Raw genomic sequence first — 23436 nt, 5'->3', positions numbered from 1 at the left:
GTGCATCAATTCACCCAGTCATTACAAAGATACAGGTGACCTTCCTAACACACAACGCCCCAGGAAGGAAGGAAACCGCTCTGGGATTTCACCATGAGCCTAATGGTGACTTTAAAACAGTTTAATAATGGCTGTGATAGGACAAAACTGAGGATGGATCAACATTGTAGTTTCTCCACAATACTAAGCTAATTGACAGTGAAAAGGAAGCTTGTACGGAAAAATATTCCAGAACATGCATCCTGTTTGCAACAAGGCACTAAAGTAATACTGCATAAAAAATTACAAATCAATACACAATTTGTCCTGAATACATTACTCTGTAATGCATTCATTACTCTGTGCCACTCCACATATGTTCAAGCATAGTGGTGGCTGCATCATGTTATGGGTATGCTTGTAATAATTAAGGACTGGGGAGTTTTCAGGATAAAAATAAATGGAATGGAGCTAAGCACAGGTGAAAACTTGGGAGATAAATTCACCTTTCAACAGGACAAGAACCTAAAACACAAGGCCAAATCTACACTTTAGTTGCTTACAAGGAAGAAAGTGAATGTTCCTGAGTGGCATAGTTGTAGTTCTGACCTAAATCTGCTTGAAAATCTATGGCAAAACCTGAAAATGGATGTCTACGAATGATCAACATCCAATTTCACAGAGCTCACATCTGTAATCGCTGCCAAAGGGGATTCTAACAAGCATTGGACTTATGTATTGAATACTTACCTAATCAAGATTAGGGTTTGATTTTTCATAATTCCCCCCCCCCCACTTTGTCAGAGTATTTTCTGTAGATCGTAGACAAAAAAATGACAATTAAATCCATTTTAATCCCACTTTGTAAGACAACAAAATTTGTAAAAAGTCATAGGGTGTGAATACTTTCTGAAGGCAGTCCAGTCTTATCCTGACACTGATCGTGGGTCAGTTTTCTCTACTAATGGTTAAAGACGAACTGAAACATTTTATTAAGTCAAATGTGGTAAAGAAGCAAACATCAATTATTCTGGAGCTAGCCAGCTGAAGAGTTCCATCAGTCACCTATCCGGACCCGTTTTACTGCCGATGCGGAGGCCCACCAGAACTTCACGACTGGACTACAGACGTTATCTGCCCGAGGGAGTTATCCAACTGGCCCCTCCATCGCGATGTTACCTGAACGCCCATCTGCGGCCCACTAATCGTTAGCTGTCTTATCGGCTGCTATCTGAATAGGTCACTCGACTAAGCATGCCTCTCCTTAATGTCAATAAGCCTTGTCCATTGCTGTTCTGGTTAGTGTTTATTGGATTATTTCACTGTAGAGCCTCTAGCCCTGCTCACTATACCTTATCCAACCTTTCAGTTCCACCACGCACACATGCGATGACATCACCTGGTTTCAATGATGTTTCTAGAGACAATATCTCTCTCATCATCACTCAATACCTAGGTTTACCTCAACTGTATTCACATCCTACCATATCTTTGTCTGTACATTATACCTTGAAGCTATTTTATCGCCCCCAGAAACCTCCTTTTACTCTCTATTCCAGACGTTCTAGATGACCAATTCTCATAGCTTTTAGCCGCACCCTTATCCTACTCCTCCTCTGTTTATGTTGAGGTGAATCCAGGCCCTGCAGTGCCTAGCTCCACTCCTATTCCCCAGGAGCTTTTGATGACTTCTGTAACCGTAATAGCCTTGGTTTTATGCATGTTAACATTAGAAGCCACTAGGAAGCCATTAGGAAGACCACCAAAAATTCTGAAATCTTCATCCCTAACTACAACATTTTCAGACAAGATAGAACGGGGGGAGGGTGTAAGGTGTTGCAATCTACTGCAAAGATAGCCTGCAGAGCTTTGTCCTACTATCCAGGTCTGTACCCAAACAATTTGAACTTCTACTTTTAAAAATCCACCTCTCTAAAAACAGGTCTCTCAACATTGGCGCCTGCTATAGACCACCCTCTGCCCCCAGCTGTGCTCTGGACACCATATGTGAACTGATTGACCCCCATCTATCTCCAGAGCTTGTGCTGCTAGGCGACCTAAACTGGAACATGCTTAACACCCCAGCCATCCTACAACCTAAGCTTGATGCCCTCAATCTCACACAAATTATCAATGAACCTACCGGGTACCACCCCAAAGCCGTAAACACGGGCCCCTTCATAGATATCATCCTAACCAACTTGCCCTCTAAATACACCTCTGCTGTTTTCAACCAAGATCTCAGCGATCACTGCCTCATTGCCTGCATCCATAATGGGTCAGTGGTCAAACGACCGCCACTCATCACTGTCAAACGCTCCCTGAAACACTTCAGCGAGCAGCCCTTTCTAATCGACCTGGCCGGGTATCCTGGAAGGATATTGATCTCCTGGAAGGATATTGATCTCATCCCGTAAGTAGAGGATGCCTGGTTATTTTTTAAATGCCTTCCTAACCATCTTAAAAAAGCATGCCACATTCAAGAAATTTAGAACCAGGAACAGATATAGCCCTTGGTTCTCTCCAGACCTGACTGCCCTTAACCAACACAAAAACATCCTATGGCGTTCTGCATTAGCATCGAACAGCCCCCGTGATATGCAACTTTTCAGAGAAGCTAGAAACCAATATCCACAGGCAGTTAGAAAATAATATAATTGAGAATTTCAATACGCATTTACAGTGGGGCAAAAAAAGTATTTAGTCAGCCACCAATTGTGCAAGTTCTCCCACTTAAAAAGATGAGAGAGGCTTGTAATTTCCATCATAGGTACACTTCAACTATGACAGACAAAATGAGAAAAAAAATCCAGAAAATCACATTGTAGAATTTTTTATGAATTTATTTGCAAATTATGGTGGAAAATAAGTATTTGGTCACCTACAAACAAGCAAGATTTCTGGCTCTCACAGATCTGTAACTTCTTCTTTAAGAGGCTCCTCCGTCCTCCACTCGTTACCTGTATTAATGCCACCTGTTTGAAGTTGTTATCAGTATAAAAGACACCTGTCCACAACCTCAAACAGTCACACTCCAAACTCCACTATGGCCAAGACCAAAGAGCTGTCAAAGGACACCCGAAACAAAATTGTAGACCTGCACCAGGCTGGGAAGACTGAATCTGCAATAGGTAAGCAGCTTGGTTTGAAGAAATCAACTGTGGGAGCAATTATTAGGAAATGGAAGACATACAAGACCACTGATAATCTCCCTCGATCTGGGGCTCCACGCAAGATCTCACCCCATGGGGTCAAAATGTTCACAAGAACGGTTAGCAAAAATCCCAGAACCACACTGTTAAGGGAATATTTTATCAATAATGACTAATTATGTATACATTTCAATCAGGACTGACTAATCAGAATACTATTATGTCACTGTATATGTATGAATTTTCTTTTTAATCCCAGTACTAAATATAATGTGTGTAAATATAATCAAGAATTAGAACAATGACTGTCTTTACCATGGTAGAAATGAATGAACTTATAGCCAGACTGGCTAGAAGGCTTATCTACAAGCTGACCTTGGCTCGGTCATACAGTGCCTTGCGAAAGTATTCGGCCCCCTTGAACTTTGCGACCTTTTGCCACATTTCAGGCTTCAAACATAAAGATATAAAACTGTATTTTTTTGTGAAGAATCAACAACAAGTGGGACACAATCATGAAGTGGAACGACATTTATTGGATATTTCAAACTTTTTTAACAAATCAAAAACTGAAAAATTGGGCGTGCAAAATTATTCAGCCCCTTTACTTTCAGTGCAGCAAACTCTCTCCAGAAGTTCAGTGAGGATCTCTGAATGATCCAATGTTGACCTAAATGACTAATGATGATAAATACAATCCACCTGTGTGTAATCAAGTCTCCGTATAAATGCACCTGCACTGTGATAGTCTCAGAGGTCCGTTAAAAGCGCAGAGAGCATCATGAAGAACAAGGAACACACCAGGCAGGTCCGAGATACTGTTGTGAAGAAGTTTAAAGCCGGATTTGGATACAGAAAGATTTCCCAAGCTTTAAACATCCCAAGGAGCACTGTGCAAGCGATAATATTGAAATGGAAGGAGTATCAGACCACTGCAAATCTACCAAGACCTGGACGTCCCTCTAAACTTTCAGCTCATACAAGGAGAAGACTGATCAGAGATGCAGCCAAGAGGCCCATGATCACTCTGGATGAACTGCAGAGATCTACAGCTGAGGTGGGAGACTCTGTCCACAGGACAACAATCAGTTGTATATTGCACAAATCTGGCCTTTATGGAAGAGTGGCAAGAAGAAAGCCATTTCTTAAAGATATCCATAAAAAGTGTTGTTTAAAGTTTGCCACAAGCCACCTGGGAGACACACCAAACATGTGGAAGAAGGTGCTCTGGTCAGATGAAACCAAAATTGAACTTTTTGGCAACAATGCAAAACGTTATGTTTGGCGTAAAAGCAACACAGCTGAACACACCATCCCCACTGTCAAACATGGTGGTGGCAGCATCATGGTTTGGGCCTGCTTTTCTTCAGCAGGGACAGGGAAGATGGTTAAAATTGATGGGAAGATGGATGGAGCCAAATACAGGACCATTCTGGAAGAAAACCTGATGGAGTCTGTAAAAGACCTGAGACTGGGACGGAGATTTGTCTTCCAACAAGACAATGATCCAAAACATAAAGCAAAATCTACAATGGAATGGTTCAAAAATAAACATATCCAGGTGTTAGAATGGCCAAGTCAAAGTCCAGACCTGAATCCAATCGAGAATCTGTGGAAAGATCTGAAAACTGCTGTTCACAAATGCTCTCCATCCAACCTCACTGAGCTCGAGCTGTTTTGCAAGGAGGAATGGGAAAAAATGTCAGTCTCTCGATGTGCAAAACTGATAGAGACATACCCCAAGCGACTTACAGCTGTAATCGCAGCAAAAGGTGGCGCTACAAAGTATTAACGTAAGGGGGCTGAATAATTTTGCACGCCCAATTTTTCAGTTTTTGATTTGTTAAAAAAGTTTGAAATATCCAATAAATGTCGTTCCACTTCATGATTGTGTCCCACTTGTTGTTGATTCTTCACAAAAAAATACAGTTTTATATCTTTATGTTTGAAGCCTGAAATGTGGCAAAAGGTCGCAAAGTTCAAGGGGGCCGAATACTTTCGCAAGGCACTGTATATTATCTTAATAGGGAGAGACGATGTGAGAACCATACAGCCATTGTATTGGAGCGGAGATGACACGGGCTAGTACTAAAACTAATGCCGTCATTTTCAGTTTATAACCTGTGGTAAAATGTGTAATGGGCAGTACTCTCGTGAATAAACGCTGCTGATTGACTTTAAGCCTGGGCTCTGTCCATTTTATACTAATAAGAGTCATACAAATTCTTATGAATTGACAGAGTGTTTAATTTGAATTGGGTATTAAAACAGAGGAATTTAATTCCTGCAACACACACGGGGGACATAGTGAATGACCTGCAGAGAGCTGGGACCAAAGTAACAAAGCCTACCATCAGTAACACACTACGCCGCCAGGGACTCAAATCCTGCAGTGCCAGACGTGTCCCCTTGCTTAAGCCAGTACATGTCCAGGCCCGTCTGAAGTTTGCTAGAGAGCATTTGGATGATCCAGAAGAAGATTGGGAGAATGTCATATGGTCAGATGAAACCAAAATATAACTTTTTGGTAAAAACTCAACTCGTCGTGTTTGGAGGACAAAGAATGCTGAGTTGCATCCAAAGAACACCATACCTACTGTGAAACATGGGGTGGAAACATCATGCTTTGGGGCTATTTTTCAGCAAAGGGACCAGGAAGATTGATCCGTGTAAAGGAAAGAATGAATGGGGCCATGTATTGTGAGATTTTGAGTGAAAACCTCCTTCCATCAGCAAGGGCATTGAAGATAAAACGTGGCTGGGTCTTTCAGCATGACAATGATCCCAAACACACCACCCGGGCAAAGAAGGAGTGGCTTCGTAAGAAGCATTTCAAGGTCCTGGAGTGGCCTAGCCAGTCTCCAGATCTCAACCCCATAGAAAATCATTGGAGGGAGTTGAAAGTCTGTGTTGCCCAGCAACAGCCCTAAAACATCACTGCTCTGGAGGAGATCTGCATGGAGGAATGGGCCAAAAAACCAGCAACAGTGTGTGAAAACCTTGCGAAGACTTACAGAAAACGGTTGACCTCTGTCATTGCCAACAAAGGGTATATACCAAATACTTATTTTCCACCATCATTTGCAAATAAATTAATAAAAAATCCTACAATGTGATTTTCTGGATTTTTTTCTCTCATTTTGTCTGTCATAGTTGAAGTGTACATATGATGAAAATTACAGGCCTCTCTCATCTTTTTTTAAGTGGGAGAACTTGCACAATTGATGGCTGACTAAATACTTTTTTGCCCCACTGTATCTACGGCTGACCATGCTTTCCACCTGGCTACCCCTACCAACAGAACTGCACCCCCCACAGCAACTCGCTCAAGCCTTCCCCATTTCTCCTTCTCCCAAATCCAGTCAGCTGATGTTCTGAAAGGGCGGCAAAATCTGGACCCCTACAAATCAGCCGGGCTAGACAATCTGGACCCTTTCTTTCTAAAATGATCTGCCAAAATTGTTGCCACCCCTATTACTAGCCTATTCAACCTCTCTTTCGTGTCGTCTGAGATTCCCAAAGATTGGAAAGCAGCTGCGGTCATCCCCCTCTTCAAAGGGGGGGACACTCTTGACTCAAACTGCTTCAGATCTATATCTATTCTACCCTGCCTTTCTAAGGTCTTCGAAAGCAAAGTCAACAAACAGATTACCGACCATTTCGAATCCCACCGTATCTTCTCCGGTATGCAATCTGGTTTCAGAGCTGGTCATGGGTGCACCTCAGTCACACTCAACGCCCTAAACAATATCTTAACCGCCATCGATAAGAAACAATACTGTGCAGCCATATTCATTGACCTGGCCAAGGCTTTCGACTCAATCACCACATCCTCATCGGCAGACTCGATAGCCTTGGTATCACAAATGATTGCCTCGCCTGGTTCACCAACTACTTCTCTGATAGAAAGTTCAGTGTGTCAAATCGGAGGGCCTTTTGTCCGGGCCTCTGGCAGTCTCTATGGGGGTGCCACAGGGTTCAATTCTTGGACCGACTCTCTTCTCTGTATACATCAATGATGTCGCTCTTGCTGCTGGTGAGTCTCTGATCCACCTCTACGCAGACGACACCATTCTGTATACCTCTGACCCTTCTTTGGACACTGTTAACAACCCTCCAGGCGAGCTTCAATGCCATACAACTCTCCTTCCGTGGCCTCCAATTGCTCTTAAATACAAGTAAAACTAAATGCATGCTCTTCAACCGATCGCTGCCTGCACCTGCCCGCCCGTCCAACATCACTACTCTGGACGGTTCTGACTTATAATATGTGGACAAGTACAAATACCTAGATGTCTGGTTAGACTGTACTCTCCTTCCAGACTCACATCAAACATCTCCAATCCAAAGTTAAATCTAGAATTGGCTCCCTATTTCGCAACAAAGCATCCTTCACTCACACTGCCAAATATACCTTGTAAAACTGACCATCCTACCAATCCTCAAATTCGGCGATGTCATTTACAAAATAACCTCCAATACCCTACTCAACAAATTGGATGCAGTCTGTCACAGTGCCATCCGTTTTGTCACCAAAGCCCCATATACTACCCATCACTGCGACTTGTATGCTCCCGTTGGCTGGTCCTCGCTTCATACTCGTCGCCAAACCCACTGGCTCCAGGTCATCTACAAGACCCTGCTAGGTAAAGTCCCCCCTTTTCTCAGCTCGCTGGTCACCATTGCAGCACCCACCTGAAACACGCGTTCCAGCAGGTATATCTCTCCGACTTGCCAAGTTAAATAACGTTTTTTTTTAAAAGAAGCTTGTGCTAGGCACTCTACGAATCTATCATATTATGTTTGAAAAGTATTTTCAGAACATCACCTTCAACAAGGTTACATACCTTGTAAAATGTAGGGTGATTTGAGCGTTTCAGTTCCTCTTTAAAGGTTAGGATTGGGGAGGTGTAGCTGATCCTAGATCTGTATCTAGCGGAAACATCTCCCCGGAGCCACAAAATGAGCATTATGACAGAGGGGGGCTGGATCACAGACAGTCAAGGAAATAAAAAGGGTTCCGGTCGGAAACTTGATTGTGCGTCAGCAAAGACTCAAAGGCTAACATAACCCTCGCCGACCTGCTCTCTTGATTAGGCTAAAACTTCAGACTGACTTTGCAGCTTAGGCTAAGCTGTACTAGAGTCAGGAGAGAAGAGAAGCGCTCGGCATTGATTAGTCAGATTACTTGTGGTTGGTTCTTCTCAGGGACAGGAGGAGGGAGGAAGCAGCACGTAGGCTACATTGGACAAGCACTCCGACTTGATTGATGTTATTAGTGCAATGGAAGTGGCTTCGGGTGGGAATGTTCCATCTAAAACACACATGTTGGCAGGCGGACAAACTTAAGGCACAGACGGAGGTTCAGTAGGTAGGTACAGTAGCGGACAGTTCAGTGACAACACAGCCACCTCCAGGGTCTCGCTGTCTCTCTCAAATGGGGGGAGTGCCAGTACATGACAGAAGGGTAACGAGGGAGCATCGAAGGTCCACCTTTCCACTCCTTGAGGAGACGCAAGTAACCTTCCCCAACAAACAACTGGAACAACAAAAGATAAAACCTACTATATGGTATTTGGCATATGGAGTTGTGCCCGTTTCAGTGGATGGGAAACCAGGCAGTGGCGAGCGCTCCTCTTTGTTAAGGCAGAGTGGGACAGAGAGGGAGTGGTCCACTCATTCTTGTGTTTTTCCCTTGTTGAGTTCTGCTGACTGCTGTGTCTGAATAGATAATGCTGCAGTGATGGAAAACACCGCAATATGAAATGAGAAGCACAGAGGAGTGCGAGTGGTGTGTGTTTGAGATAGTGTGTGTGCACAAGTGGTAGAGAGTCCGTTTGTTGTGGGATGAGGAATGTGAGGAAGGGATTGTGTTGTCCAGACACAGTTCAGAGGTGGGGCACCAGGTGGCAATACAGGGCACACAGTACAGACATGATGGACAGATAGAAGAGGGCGAAGCCTGCCAGCTGGGCCGGAGGTGAAGGCATTAGGAGGGGGGGAGGAGCCATGGAGAGCAGGACCCCCAGCGTCCCGTAAACACAGCCTCCCCGGCCATCCAGAACCTCCTCCACTGTGCACAGCCTCTCCTGTCCCACGGGAGGTGAAGTGGGGGAAGAGAATGGTGGAGGAAGGGGTTAGGTGGGGTGGGGGGGGGGGGGGGGGGGGGGGCAAAGGATAAGATCACACAGATAGGGGAGTTTTGTGTTTGGATGGAAGATGCATTTGAGAGGGAAGCGGAGGAACGGAAAGAGAGAGAGAGAAAGTCACTGTTATTAAGCTATTAAAGCTATGCAGGTTGCCCGTTTGTCAATTGAGTTAGCTGGAGTCAACTGATAAACAGCAGGGACAGAGAAGTAGGCTAAACTGTTGTTGATACAAAAAGCAGAGTAGTAGAGGGAGTCTGTCTCCCTACTATGAACAAAACATCTTATGATAGAAGAGAAAAACCTGCACTGTCTGAAAATAGCCTTCAGGTATTTCATTAATTTGTTGAGGTCACTGCCTGCTGCTAGCAAATTAAAATCTGAAGAACAGTCAGTCAGTAAAGGTTCTCTTGGATCATATGCTTTTTCTAACCCATCACAAACACACAGACGTTTTAGCATGAAGACTAGTGAGTTGAGTATGCCAGTCCTTTATTCAACTAGTGTGAAGGTCTTACCTGTGGAACCCCGATCCTGCGACACGCCTCCAGAAAGTTCTCCACGTTCCGCCGACATTTGGCCATCGTCAGTTTGGGCTTGATGGACAGAGACAGAACGGGGACAATGGTAAGCAAAATGACAGCGGTTGTGTCCCAAATGGCACCCTATTCCCTGTCAAGTGCACTACTTTTGACCAGGGCCTATATGGCTATGTCACAGCATATAGGGAATAGGGTTCCATTTGGGATGTAAGCAGTGTCTGATCATAACCCAAATGCAAAAAAAGTAGCATTGTTGTATTGATATGCTTGAAGTGTAGTGTTCCTGACAGAAAGACACACTGACAAAATGTATTCTAAAACTGATATTCTAAAACTGACTCACCAATGCACACATGGTTTGCACGCACAGCACACGCACAAAGTGCGCAAACACACAAACACTCACCACAGCAGGGGAGGGCACATGGATGCTGGGTACGGATCGTGGCCGCACGTGATTTGCCAGATGGCAGAGGACGACCCCGTCGGTCAGTGCTGCTCCCAGGTCGCTTGGCAAGGACACTTTCAGACGCGACTCTATGTTCTACAAAATAGAGCAGGACACAATTACAGGGGGATCAGCACATGTCGGGACTGGAGTTTTTCCTGACCTTGTGATCTGACCCGGGCTCATGAAGCATCTGAGAGTAGGAGTGCCGATCTAGGATCAGGTCCCCGTGTTCATATAATTGTACTCATTACGATCTGAAAGGAAAGACTGATTCTGGTTCAGCACTTCTACTCTGAAATGCTTTATGAATACGGGCCAAGGAACCCAGTAGAAACTCCAGGCCCTAATGGCTTGTTCAAAAGGGGGGGAGAATCTGTTCACCTTCCGCAGTTGCTCCACCAGAGCAGCCTCCTCTCCCATGGGGCCTTGAGCCTGGGTAGGGGTCACATCTTCAGGCTCTGGCCTGGGGGCGGCACCATTACCTGGCGAGGAAGGCAGAACCAGACAGGCTCAAACATACACACACAAGATCAAAAGCTGGTGAAAGCAGAATGGGTGCTAAACATTGATCCTGAAGACGAGGAAAGTCCAGCTCTACGGATACAAGTGCATGACCAGACGGCTGGAAAACAATCCAGAAGGCAAACTACAGCAGATAGAACTACAGCAACAGAAGGAACTTGATGTAATAGAGAGTCGGAACAAAACCAACAAAAAACTGAGCTACGAAACTATAAGCCACAGATGCATGTTAGTCACTGAACCAAACAGACAAAACTCTGACCTATAGACAGACAGAAATCAAAGTCATAGATGGGATCACAAAACCAACAGAGCAGACCAGCATACATAAGTCAAAACAAAAGCCGACAATATCCCCTCCCCTATTTAAAACATAGAAATCTTTCCATACGCAAAATCATCTAATACTATTACCCCCCCTCCCCTACCCCCAAATGAATTCTAAGGGTGTGAAGCATCTATTTTGTTTGACAATCCACAGTATCGCTCAGTGACTGTGCAGGATCCCATCCAGACGTGTCTATCAGCCCAGCTAGTTACCAGAGCAATGTCACATGACACTCAATTGCGACATGCGCATTGCACACTCAAGAGGTACCAGCACTCTCTTCTGAAAGCTCCCAGGCCATGCAGCCAAATTCCAGAGGTTGTGATCCAGTGACATACCTCTCCTCTGCTCTTCCTTCTGGCTGAGGCGAAACAAGAAGCTGTCCGGCCGCTGGGCGGGTCCACAGCAGGAGGGCGGAGTAACAGGGCCGGGGTAAGAAGGTGATTGGAGGGCTGCAAGCAGAACAGGAAGTGAGCAGGTGGGAGAGTGGTAGAGTGAATATGGCGTGTTATAAAACCCGTTCAGATCCACAGGAACGTCTAGGGAGTTGTAGTCAATTTGGGATACAGAAAATGAGTAAGGAGAAGGGAAGGGTGTGTTGGAAGCTGCTCTCGTTCACAGCCATTTACACTCTGGTTTCCCTGGAAGCCAATGGGACTAGCTGCACCTAGCAGTGAAGGGCAGCAGGAATAGTGTGACTGGTGTCTTACCTGTGGGAGACAGGGAGGAGCAGCGATCCTCGCCCTGCTGGGTGGCCAGTCAAGTCCCGGCAGAGAGCAAACAGAGGGAGAGAGAGGGTTCATTTCATCCCACTTTCAACTGGTGTCAGGAGTGAAACTCCGGCATTCATGCACATACAGTTCTCTCAACAATACTCAGGTATATATCACGCCTCTGTCAGCACCAGAGATGTAATGAGGGAGAGTAAAGGCCCGCAAATATCACGAGAGCACCTTTTGACACCAACATTAGCGCTGTTAGGATTAGCATTAATCTTTTACTGTTTGGTGTTAACAAACCTATCTTTTACCACTACATCAAAGATGGGCAACTGTTACAGAGAAGAGGGTGGACTGTGGGCATAGAGCCATGGAGCAGACTCTCTGGCTGCAGGTAGGTAGAGTGGCCCCTTAGGGTCAGCTTATTTTATAGACACCTAGTGCTTTCCTAATAGGTGCTCAACGCGTTTCCATTATGCAGGGGAAACTCACCTCATCCACAGCCAAAGTGTAGCTCACACAAGTGTAGCTCACACACTTTGCACAGGGGAGCGCACCACACATGCACGAGCCAAACTCTAACCATCACTAAACTGGCCCTGGACCAGTGTTTAACAGCATGCTCCAAAATCCAAAGCATAAGGAAATAAAGAGAGAGAGAGACAGAAAAGGGAGGTTGCTCTGAAAAGACGACGTGCAAGGTTGCAGTACCTGCAGTAGACAAGTTGGGGCAATATCGGCAGGATAGGAGAGACACCCATCTATGGACATCCCAGACACAGTAAGAGACTGGGGGGAGGTGGTTGGAGAGAAAGAGTGCAGGAGGACAAAAATAAAAGGAGAAATAAGGAGAGAGACGAGGGAAGGAATGGCAACAGGTGATTGAGGGATTTAAAAATAAAATAAAATGACAATTGAGGAGAAAGAGTAACAAGGAAGTGTGAAGGAAAATAAAAAGAGACGTGGAATAATGGAGAGATTTATAAGCAGAGAGAGATAGAAAATGGAGTACTGTTCTGTTAATTGAGTAAAGCACAGTGCACACACAGCATGCTGCAGATACAGGCCACAAAACAACAACTGTGTGCATGTATGTGTGGGATGGTATGTTTGCAGACAGCCCGTATATCATTTTATATTTCAGTAATTTAGCAGACGCTCTTATCTAGAGCGAATTAAAGGAGCAATTTGGGTTAAGTGCCTATGACTTGGTTGGTTTGTTTGTTTGTATGCATTGCTGTGCTGCAACAATGTGCGACTGTGTGTATGCTGTGTACACATAGTTGCTCCCTAAATGTGCATGTGAAACAAGTCAAATGTGTATATGTGTAGGACTGTAACCAAAGGTGTGTTTCACCTGCTTGTGAGTGCCAGGCTTCCTCTTTATGGTGTTGGTGTCAGTGTCTATCTCAAACACCATGCGAGGCTGGTACTCGCTCTAACAGTGAACCAGCCGGAGAAGGGAGATAGAGAGAGAGACAGAAAATAAACATACAGAAAGAGGGGAATCAGAAGAGAAAGAAGTGGAGGAGGAGAAGAGGAGTTAAGCCAGGACAGGTGTAAGCTACAATGAACCAGGAAAAAGTGACCTATTTGTTGTGCCCTACGGGCGTTGGTAAAGTGTAGTGCACTATATAGGAAATAAGGTGCCGTTTGGGACACAACCCTTGTCTCTGGAACAGGTTAGTGAAAAAGTCAGAAAGCAAGGGGACAGGCAAGGATTCCAACAGCCAGCTGAAATCCAGAACCAAGCAGCAGGTCATAACTAAACTAACAGCGTTTTCACACGACCGTGCTGACCCAAACCATACCATGCTGGTGAAGATATTTCCATTTTCCTTCCATGCACCCGATTAGGTATCTGATGCCAGCCCCCTTTTAAAAGGACATTATACAAAAAAATATGTGTATTTTGTTCATTAGTCTACAGTTGACAGTCACAAATTGTGCATGTCAACAGTTTAAACATTTCAAGACGAAGGACTGTCATGAAAGTGCTCTAACTACTTGAAGTTTTTGTTGTAAAATAAACATTTTAAGTGAGCCGAGGGGCATGGTTAGCTCGACAAGTCACGCCAAACCAGGCTGTAAATAAGCCATGTGTAACAAAAGCAGGCTGATTCTTGGATTACACCGTACTGTGCTCAGAGAAAAGTGAGCCAGAGGGGTAGAGTTTGGGTCGGAGGAACGTTACTGTGAAAAAGTTATAATACCCAGGGTTGTGTTCATTAGGGCACTTGACAGAAAATGAAAATGTGAGTTTTATCCTAGTCCCACATGGAAGTTCAATCCGCTTTCTTCCATTTGGTGCGTAACGAACACAACCCAGTTAATGATGTCAAACGCCACTTGTTTTACAGTGGCAGTGAATTGCGGAACGCATCGCTCACTGACCAACAGATTGTTAGATGCAATCAATAAAACAGATTTCCACACAGGCATATGACGAAACACAGGTAACTGCCAAAATAAAGGAAACTCCAAATTAAAGCGTCTTAGTAGGGCGTTGGGGCACCACGAGCTGCCAGAACAGCTTCGATGCAACTTGGCATAGATTCTACAAGTGTCTACAACTCTATTGGAGGGATGAGTCAGCATTTTTCTATGAGAAATTCCATCATTTGGTGTTGGAAAAAGCTGTCTTAGGTGCCGCTACAGAATCTCCCATAAGTGATCAATTGGGTTGAGATCTGGTGACTGAGATAAACACCCTTTAAACTCTGTATGCTCCTTTGAGACCCCTCTTTCAAAGTCATCAAGATCTCATCTAACCATGGTAGTCAAAATAATGGGCAACTGGGCATGTCTATACATGACCCTAAGCATGATGGGATGTTAATTGCTTAATTAACTCAGGAACCACATGTGTGTGGAGGCACCTCATTTACTCACGTTTCCTTTTTTTGGGCAGTTACCTGAAAGTCCATAGATTCATTCTCGTGTGAATGTGTTTAGCTATATAACCAAACAGTATACAAGAGTGTTAGAGATGGAGGGGGAGGACTATGAAAGGTTATTGGGTGTTGACAGGTGGGTAGAGAGAGGGTGGTTAGAGAGCAGGTGAGACACAGGTTGTGTTCCCATTTCCTACTGTTTTCCTAACGTGGGCACTTGTTTACTCCGCCACAAGGGTTTAGAAGCACAAAGATGAATTTTTGTTAAAAAATATATATATAAAAAAATTCCCCCAGAACAGGTTTAGATTGGTGTAAGCATGCCATGGGCTCCCATATTTCTTTCCCCAGTTGCTCCCTTTTAAAACAGTGTTATTCAAAGTCGGGGTCGAGAGCCCTTGTGTGGCCGACCGGGAACTGCAGATGGGGTCGCCAAGTATTATTTCTAAATTAACATGACAGATTATTGTATGGAATGATACGTTTTTGAAAAAGATACCTCGAAAAATACATGTATTTATTGGTTTCTTTTCATTTTGATAAGAGATGAAAATGCAATGAATTTATGGTCATTTGTTGATGTAAAAATCTAAATTGACCACTGTTCTAAAATTAGTGGAGAGAGTGAAGTAGTGCACACTTGTTGGCTTAGGGAAGAAGAGAACGGGAGCACAGCAACGGGGCCTTACCATGAAGAGGGCCGAGTCGTCCGTGTGGGTGGAACGCCTGGAGGGGTACGCGTTCTGGCAGGGAGGAGTGGAAGAGGGGGAATGAGGACAAGAACACACAGGGAAGACAGGAGGTGAGGATGGAGAGGGGGTGAGGGGGAGATCGCTAGGATATATAGCCAGGGCTATAGACTAACACTTTCCCCTGGTGGCACAAACATTTTTAGTTGGTGGCACCAGCACATGATGTGGTGGCACCCCCCCCAAAAGAATTGTGCAGCGTCCCACAACAGAATACATTTGAGTCAGCATCTTAAGTCATTCTAAAATAATTTACAATGCTTTATTAATTAGTATCAGACTACAGAGATGGCATTCAGTAAATAAGTTACTACATCTAACATGTCCAAGCAGGAATGTATGATAAAAAAATACGGTGATATACAACCCTAAACCAGTGATGGTCAGGAATTTTGGGTTGACAATTAAGCTACTTTTGTTATATTTTACTGTCACTATAGGGCTCCAGAATTCAGATGTTTTTTTTGTCTTGATGTGCTCTAATATTATTGGGTTATAGTATATGCATTGGTTGAAGCTCAATGTTACATTCAAATTTACATACCATCATATCTAAACCAATATGACACCAATGTCGATGAAAATTAGCTAATTAACTTGTTGGCGGTACACAACACACTCCACGCCTCTGGTCGTGATTTGTCCGGCCGTTGGCGTGAACCACTATACCGGGTTTTTGACCGTTAGCATTAGGGTCGTCAGACAATTTTTTCAAAAACATAGCTCAAATTCTAGACGTTGGATTCATACGAGTCCACAGCGTCCATAAAATGAGCATCAGACTTGCCACCTTTCGGATTGAATAAGTTTGTAGGTGCAACCGTTAATGAAACGTATAAGGTATCCAGTGGCGGCCCGTCATTCAGGGCATGTGGGGCTGATTTGCTTGTTTTTTTGGCATTAATACCTGCCACATCAGTTTTCAAACAATTTAAAATAAAAAATAAAAACAAACATTCATTGAGTTCATAAAGCCCCATACAAACTTGGTCTCATTTTTGTTTTCTTGAGTAAGGCAGCTCCAAAATGCAGGTGTTTCAGCCTAGCTCAGGGCTTTCTGTGGTGGTGGGGCGGGCCAGCAGAAAATACAGAGCGTTGCGTAGACTCAGTTTTCTACCACTCATGGGACAGTACAAGTCTAAAGTTAGAGCTAGAAAATGTATATTAGAAGTGTCCATCCAAGGAGGCTCAAGGTCATTGGCCACAGAAATTACGTCATATCACGTTATTTGTACAGTAGCTTTGATTGGACTGATCATGTCAACATCTTACTTTCAAAGTCTTAGCTAACAGTCATCATCATAAATCAAGTCGACAATCTAGTGGCAAATCCTTTTTAATCCTTGTCATATGAAGAGAAATAATGAATAACAAAAACGTATCGGTACTCAACGACTATTGGACATTAATATTACACAACACGTTGAAAATCGCAAATTTAACAATGAGTGGTTTGGAAGGAATCAGCAGAGCAATCAGTAACATTAGCCTGCTATTCAATGGAGTGGCTGTGTGCGTCTTCCCCAACCCCCCCCCCTCTTAATTTCGCCTAACGTTACTGTTCTGACTAAGCGGTGCAGAGTAGCCTATAACCTGTTTTAGGGAGGTGTCATAATCTAATATTGTAAGAGGTTTCATTATGTGCTGATATCCCCCCTTTCTGCGTTCGGTCACTTAACATTTCAAATGTGCTGAACACAGTTATATTGACTACGTCCGTCGTCGCTCACTCATTAACCTTCACAGGATTGGTGGGTCCCCCTCTGCACGGTTGAGCTAATGTAGGGTACTGCGATTAGCATGAGGTTGTAAGTAACAAGAAAATTCCAGGACATAGACATATCTGATATGGGCAGTATTTTGATGTTTGGATGAAAAACATACCCAATTGAAACGGCCTATTTCTCAGGCCCAGAAACTAGAATATGCATATAATTGTCAGATTAGGATAGAAAACACTCAAGTTTCCAAAAATGTCAAAATATTGTCTGTGAGTATAGCAGAACTGATATTGCAGGCGAAAACCTGAGGAAAATCCAATAAGGAAGTGCTATTTTTCCTGAAAGCTCTCTGTTCCATTGCATGCCTTCCCTCTATTTAAAGGGATAGCAACCATATTCCTTTTCCTATGGCTTCCTCAAGGTGTGAACAGTCTTCAGACATAGTTTCAGGCTTTTATTCTGAAAAATGAGCGAGAACGACACATCACATCGTGGATGGCTAGGAGCCAGCAGAGTTTTGCATGAGCAACAGCTTGGAGCAGACATTTTCTCTCTCTCTCCTATTGAAAAAGCTATGGTCCAGTTGAAATATTATTGATTATTTATTGTAAAAACAACCTGAGGATTGATTATAAAAAACGTATGACATGTTTCTACGAACTTTACGGATACTATTTGGAATTTTCGTCTGTCCTGTTGTGACCGCAAGAGCCTGTGGATTACTCAACAAAATGTGCCAACCAAATTGAGGTATTTTGGATATAAAAATAATCTTTATGGAACAAAAGGAACATTTATTGTGTTACTGGGTGTCTCGTGAGTGCAAACATCCGAAGATCATCAAAGGTAAGCGATTTAATTTATTGCTTTTCGGACTTTTGTGACCAATCTACTTGGCTGCTAGCTGTTTGTAATATTTTGTCTACTGAGAGAGATGTCCTTACATAAACGCTTGGTATGCTTTCACCGAAAAGCTTTATTGAAATCTGACACGCCAGGTGGATTACCAACAAGCTAAGCTGTGTTTTGCTATATTGCACTTGTGATTTCATGAAATTAAATATTTTTAGTCATCTAATTTGAATTTGGCCCGCTGCAATTCAGCGGATGTTGATGAAAATGATCCCGGTAACGGGATGGGTGCGTCAAGAAGTTAATCTAACGCCACTGTCCAATTTACAGTAGCTATTACAGTGAAATAATACCATTCTATTGTTTGAGGAGAGTGCACAGTTATGAACGTGAAAAGTTATTAATAAACCAATTAGGCACAATTGGGCAGTCTTGATACAACATTTTGAACAGAAATGCAATGGTTGATTGGATCAGTCTAAAACTGCACATACACTGATGCCATCTAGTGGCCAAAATCTAAATTGCGCCAGGGCTGGAATAATACATTGTGGCCCTTCTCTTTGTATCATCTTTTACCAGATCTAATGTGTTATATTTGGGGCGTAGGTAGCCTAGTGGTTAGCGCATTGGACTAGTAACCGGAAGGTTGCAAGATTGAATCCCAGAGCTGACAAGGTAAAAATCTGTTGTTCTGCCCCTGAACAAGGCAGTTAACCCACTGTTCCTAGACCTTCAATGTAAATAACAATGTGTTCTTAACTGACTTGCCTAGTTAAATAAAGGTTCAGTAAAAAAAAATATTATCCTACAGTCATTTCACATTTCCACAAACTTCAAATTGTCTCCTTTCAAATAATATCAAGAACATGCATGTCCTTGCTTCACGCCTGAGTGACATTTGGGTAAGTCATTTTAAGTGAAAATTGAAGAAGAAAAAGGGTCCGATCCTTCAGAGGTTAACTCTACTGGATCTGTGTCCACGTAAAATCATGCACATGTCTTTTCATTCTCAATTGCTTTCATTCGGTAGGCCATTGCAAAACAATTCAGTGGGTCATGTGTAGAAAAGGTGACAGTTGTCCCTAACAATGTCATTGTATTATCCTCAATTTCTCAACTGTAGGCTAGCTAACGACTAACGTCAGATGGATATACAGAAATTCTTCAAGAGAGGCAGTGCCAGCACCTCTGCCGAAGGCCAATCCGGTGAGAAATTAAGATTTGACCAGTTCACACAAATTAAGACTAAGATTAATCACCTATTAAGCCTCGAGTTATTGTAAATATGAGTTTAATAACAATACATGGAAAAACACAGCAGACACGAATGAGGGAAAGAAGCTGGAGGCTGACAGGGCTGAGGGAGCATGTCTGATGAAGGTTAGTGAGAAAAAATGTTTAAGCTTTCAGTTAAATGTGTACAGCATGTCTTACTTTTGTTAGGCATAAATAAATTATGTTCATGATAACTTAAAGGGTCTTGCAGAAAGAGAGAATTCTCTGCAAGGCGGAGATCAACATGCGAGCTGTATAAGTGAGAGAGAGCAAGCATGCCCAGAGAGGGAGGGACAACAAACAGATCCAGAGAGAGAGGAACAACAAACAGATCCAGAGAGAGAGAGACAACAAACAGATCCAGAGAGAGAGGAACAACAAACAGATCCAGAGAGAGAGGGACAACAAACAGATCCAGAGAGAGAGGAACAACAAACAGATCCAGAGAGAGAGGAACAACAAACAGATCCAGAGAGAGAGAGACAACAAACAGATCCAGAGAGAGAGGAACAACAAACAGATCCAGAGAGAGAGGGACAACAAACAGATCCAGAGAGAGAGGGACAACAAACAGATCCAGAGAGAGAGGGACAACAAGCAGATCCAGACAGGGAGGGAGGGACAACAAACAGATCCAGACAGGGAGGGAGGGACAACAAGCAGATCCAGACAGGGAGGGAGGAACAACAAACAGATCCAGACAGGGAGGGAGGGACAACAAACAGATCCAGACAGGGAGGGAGGAACAACAAACAGATCCAGACAGGGAGGGAGGGACAACAAAACGATCCAGACAGGGAGGGAGGGACAACAAACAGATCCAGACAGGGAGGGAGGGACAACAAAACGATCCAGACAGGGAGGGAGGGGCAACAAAAAGATCCAGACAGGGAGGGAGGGACAACTCCTTCCAGAAATGAGAACGATTTAGGGGATAAAGATACTGGGCCTAGACAAGTGAAGCTGAATAGCTACCCACACTAAGGTTTTGGTACACAGAAAAGGGCATTTCAGCACTGCTGGTTTGAGAAATACAATTGGGTAGAGTACTCTGTTCAAAAAACGCAGCTTTCTACTTTCCATGTAGAGTTCGTGGAAAAGTCAGTAATGGCAAAAATTGGAAAAAGCTTTGTTTATCTTCGGGTAAACATGAAATGGCACAAACACAGAGACAGTGTTGTGGCATGGCAAAGCTACCAGGCAACTAGCAGTCATGGTGCTAGTGATAGTGATATTGCAGAGAGAAGGGAGTATCTGAGGAGAATTGTTGCGGTCACCTCAATGTTAGGAAGACAGGGACTCTCTTTCCGTGCCAATGATGAATCTAGTGAAAGCACAAATAGAGGGAACTTTCTTGAATGTATGGAGCTTTTGAAGGAGTTTAACCCTTTCCTGCAAAGGTACAATACTCCATCAAACGCGACATCTCTCTCTCCAGAATCTCAGAATGACATGATCGAATGCTGTGCTCAAGAGATTACGGACGCCATGGTCTCTGCGATGTCAAAGTCTGGAATGTATGCCATTATGGCGGATGAGGACAGGGATGGGCAGTCTGAACAGTTGGCTCTGTGTGTCCGGTATGTAACAGAGGGAACAGTTAAGGAGTGTTTACTAGCACTAGCAGAAATCAAGTCATTTGATGCCCAACCGATAGCAAATGAGTTGCAATAGCAACTCCAAATGAGAGGGGTATAGCAGGCCTAAAGTGCGTTGCAAAGACCTATGGATTTTGAGCAACAATTAACAAAAGGGTTTAACTTAAATATTTCTAGTGGTATAATATGACCTTGCATGTCTCTCTCTCAAAATAACATCCAAAAAGTATTTTGGCTAGAATATTCAGCCATTTTTGTGCCTTTTGTTGTTGTTTGATGGATGAGGACAGAGTGGACTTTTATTCTATCCAAATAAAGAAATTAAGTAAGTCATATTAGATCAGTGTCAAACACAAACTGAGACCGGTATACCTTTAGCCAACCTTGTCCAAAAATAACCTTATTTTGATCGATTTTACACCCGTTGTTTATCTAAAAATACATGATGAAAACACATTTTGGAGACTTTAAAACAAATCCTGGGGGAGTATGCCCAGACCCCCCTAAAATAAGCTTAGCCCCCCTATCCATGAATATCTAGTGATGTCCCTGGTTGTAAGTAACATCCAACTTTCCAGGACATAGACATGTTTTTTGGGGGGCAGAAAGCTTAAATTATTGTTCATCTGCACTGTCCAATTTACAGTAGCTATCACAGTGAAAAAATACCATTCTGTTGTTTGAGGAGTGCGCACAACAACAGAACTTTTATCATGGCAACTGGTTTGATACGTTGACCTCTGAAGGAATATAATGTACTTGCATTCAGTAATCTTGCTCCGATTTGTCATCCTGAGGGTCCCAGAGATAAAATTGAGCATAGTTCTGTTTTGTCAAAATCAATTTTTATATTCAAATGTAAGCACTGGGTTGTGAAGTTTGTACCCCTGCTGTTTGTGTTAAGTTAGCTATTGTTCATTTTGTTACCTGTCCGGTCATGTCAAAAATGCCGTTGCTGCCTCATTAGTATGCCTCAGGTACACTCCAATAAATATTTGGCACTGAATTGCAAATTGTTGGATGTATTGGTGTACAACGTTTATAAAACGAAAATGTGAGTCTTTAGAAAATATTAACATGTACATTTTGTACAATTCATTTTTTGTTCATGTAGAGTTTGCTCAAAACGTGATGAGGAGAGGCAAATATGCTTGTGTGTGGGAGTCCAGATGGCAGCATTAAAGTTTGCCTTGCATTTGTATCCATTCTATGCAGTCATTAAAAGACAACCGGCAGAATTGTGTCCTTCCCTTCCAACTACACCTCACCAGAACACAACGCAGAAAGGTTGCGGTCCAGAACCGGCTACAAACATACATGATACCCCATAAAGACAAAACAAAAACCGTTTCGAAATGTTTGCAAATTTATAATAAATACAAAGAATATTACATTCACGTAAGTATTCAGACCCTTTACTCAGTACTTTGTTGAAGCACCTTTGGCAGCGATTAAAGCCTCGAGTCTCCTTGGGTATGATGCTACAAGCTTGGCACACCTGTATTTGGGGAGTTTCTCGCATTCTTAGCTGCAAAGCTATTTTCAGGTCTCTCCAGAGATGTTCGATTGGGTTCAAGTCCGGGCTCTGGCTGAGCCACTCAATGACATTCACAGACTTGTGCAAAAACCACTCCTGCGTTGTCTTGGCTGTCTGCTTAGGATCATTGTCCTGTTGGAAGGTGAACCTTTGCCCTAGTCTGAGGTCCTGTGTGCTCTGGAGTAGGTTTTCATCATGGGTCTGTCTCTGTACTTTGCTCCGTTCATCTTTCCCCTTGATCCTGACTGGTCTCCCAGTCCCTGCCGCTGAAAAACATACCCACAGCATGATGCTGCCACCAACATGCTTCACCGTAGGGATGGTGCCAGGTTTCCTCTAGACGTGACGCTTGGCATTCAGACCAAAGAGTTCAATCTTGGTTTCATCAGACCAGAGAATGTTGTTTCTCATGATCTGAGAGTCTTTAGGTGTGTTTGGTATACTCCAAGCAGGCTGTCACGTGCCTTTTACTGATGAGTGGCCATTACCATAAAGGCCTGATTGGTGGAGTGCTGCAGAGATGGTTGTCCTTCTGGGAGGTTCTCCAATCTCCCCAGAGGAACTCTAGAGCTCTGTCAGAGTGAACATCGGGTCCTTGGTCACCTCCCTGACAAAGGCCCTTCTCCCCCGATTGCTCAGTATGGCCAACTCTAGGAAGAGTCTTGATTGTTCCAAACTTATTCCATTTAAGAATGACTGAGGCCACAGTGTTCTTGGGAACCTTCAATGCTGCAGATATTTTTTGTATCCTTTTTTGGTATCCTTGTGCCTCGACACAATCCTGTCTCGGAGAACTATGGACAATTCCTTCATCCTCATGGCTTGGTTTTTGCTCTGACATGCACTGTCAACTGTGGGACCTTATATTGACAGGTGTGTGCCTTTCCAAATCAATTGAATTTACCACAGGTGGATTCCAATTCAGTTATAGAAACATCTCCAGGATGATCAATGGAAACAGGATGCAC

At 43.5% G+C, this 23436-nt stretch overlaps 1 protein-coding gene across 11 annotated transcripts in view; it reads right to left on the bottom strand.

Annotated features, from left to right (window-relative positions):
- LOC110507330 (DISP complex protein LRCH3) overlaps window positions 1-23436 on the bottom strand; it is an 87980-nt gene that overhangs the window by 7807 nt on the left and 56737 nt on the right. Inside the window, exons 14-22 of one of the 11 annotated variants that reach the window (XM_036965677.2) lie at window positions 15423-15476; window positions 13197-13277; window positions 12551-12628; window positions 11831-11867; window positions 11459-11572; window positions 10652-10752; window positions 10226-10363; window positions 9796-9873; window positions 8412-9220 (exon numbers count right to left, since the gene is read on the bottom strand). In XM_036965677.2, the coding sequence (XP_036821572.1) occupies window positions 9020-9220; window positions 9796-9873; window positions 10226-10363; window positions 10652-10752; window positions 11459-11572; window positions 11831-11867; window positions 12551-12628; window positions 13197-13277; window positions 15423-15476 (882 nt within the window). In that variant the 3' untranslated portion in view covers window positions 8412-9019. Of the gene's footprint in view, window positions 1-5359; window positions 9221-9795; window positions 9874-10225; window positions 10364-10651; window positions 10753-11458; window positions 11573-11830; window positions 11868-12550; window positions 12629-13196; window positions 13278-15422; window positions 15477-23436 lie in introns of those variants that run through there. The other 10 variants (XM_090224188.1, XM_036965678.2, XM_090224189.1 and 7 more) reach the window with 10 other exon arrangements.

Source organism: Oncorhynchus mykiss, chromosome 27, assembly GCF_057628025.1.
Source record: "Oncorhynchus mykiss isolate SJ-2025 chromosome 27, ASM5762802v1, whole genome shotgun sequence".
NCBI classification, from domain to species: Eukaryota; Metazoa; Chordata; class Actinopteri; order Salmoniformes; family Salmonidae; genus Oncorhynchus; species Oncorhynchus mykiss.
The sequence above is the reverse complement of the archived record's forward strand: the minus strand, read 5'-3'. Positions and strand labels throughout refer to the sequence as shown.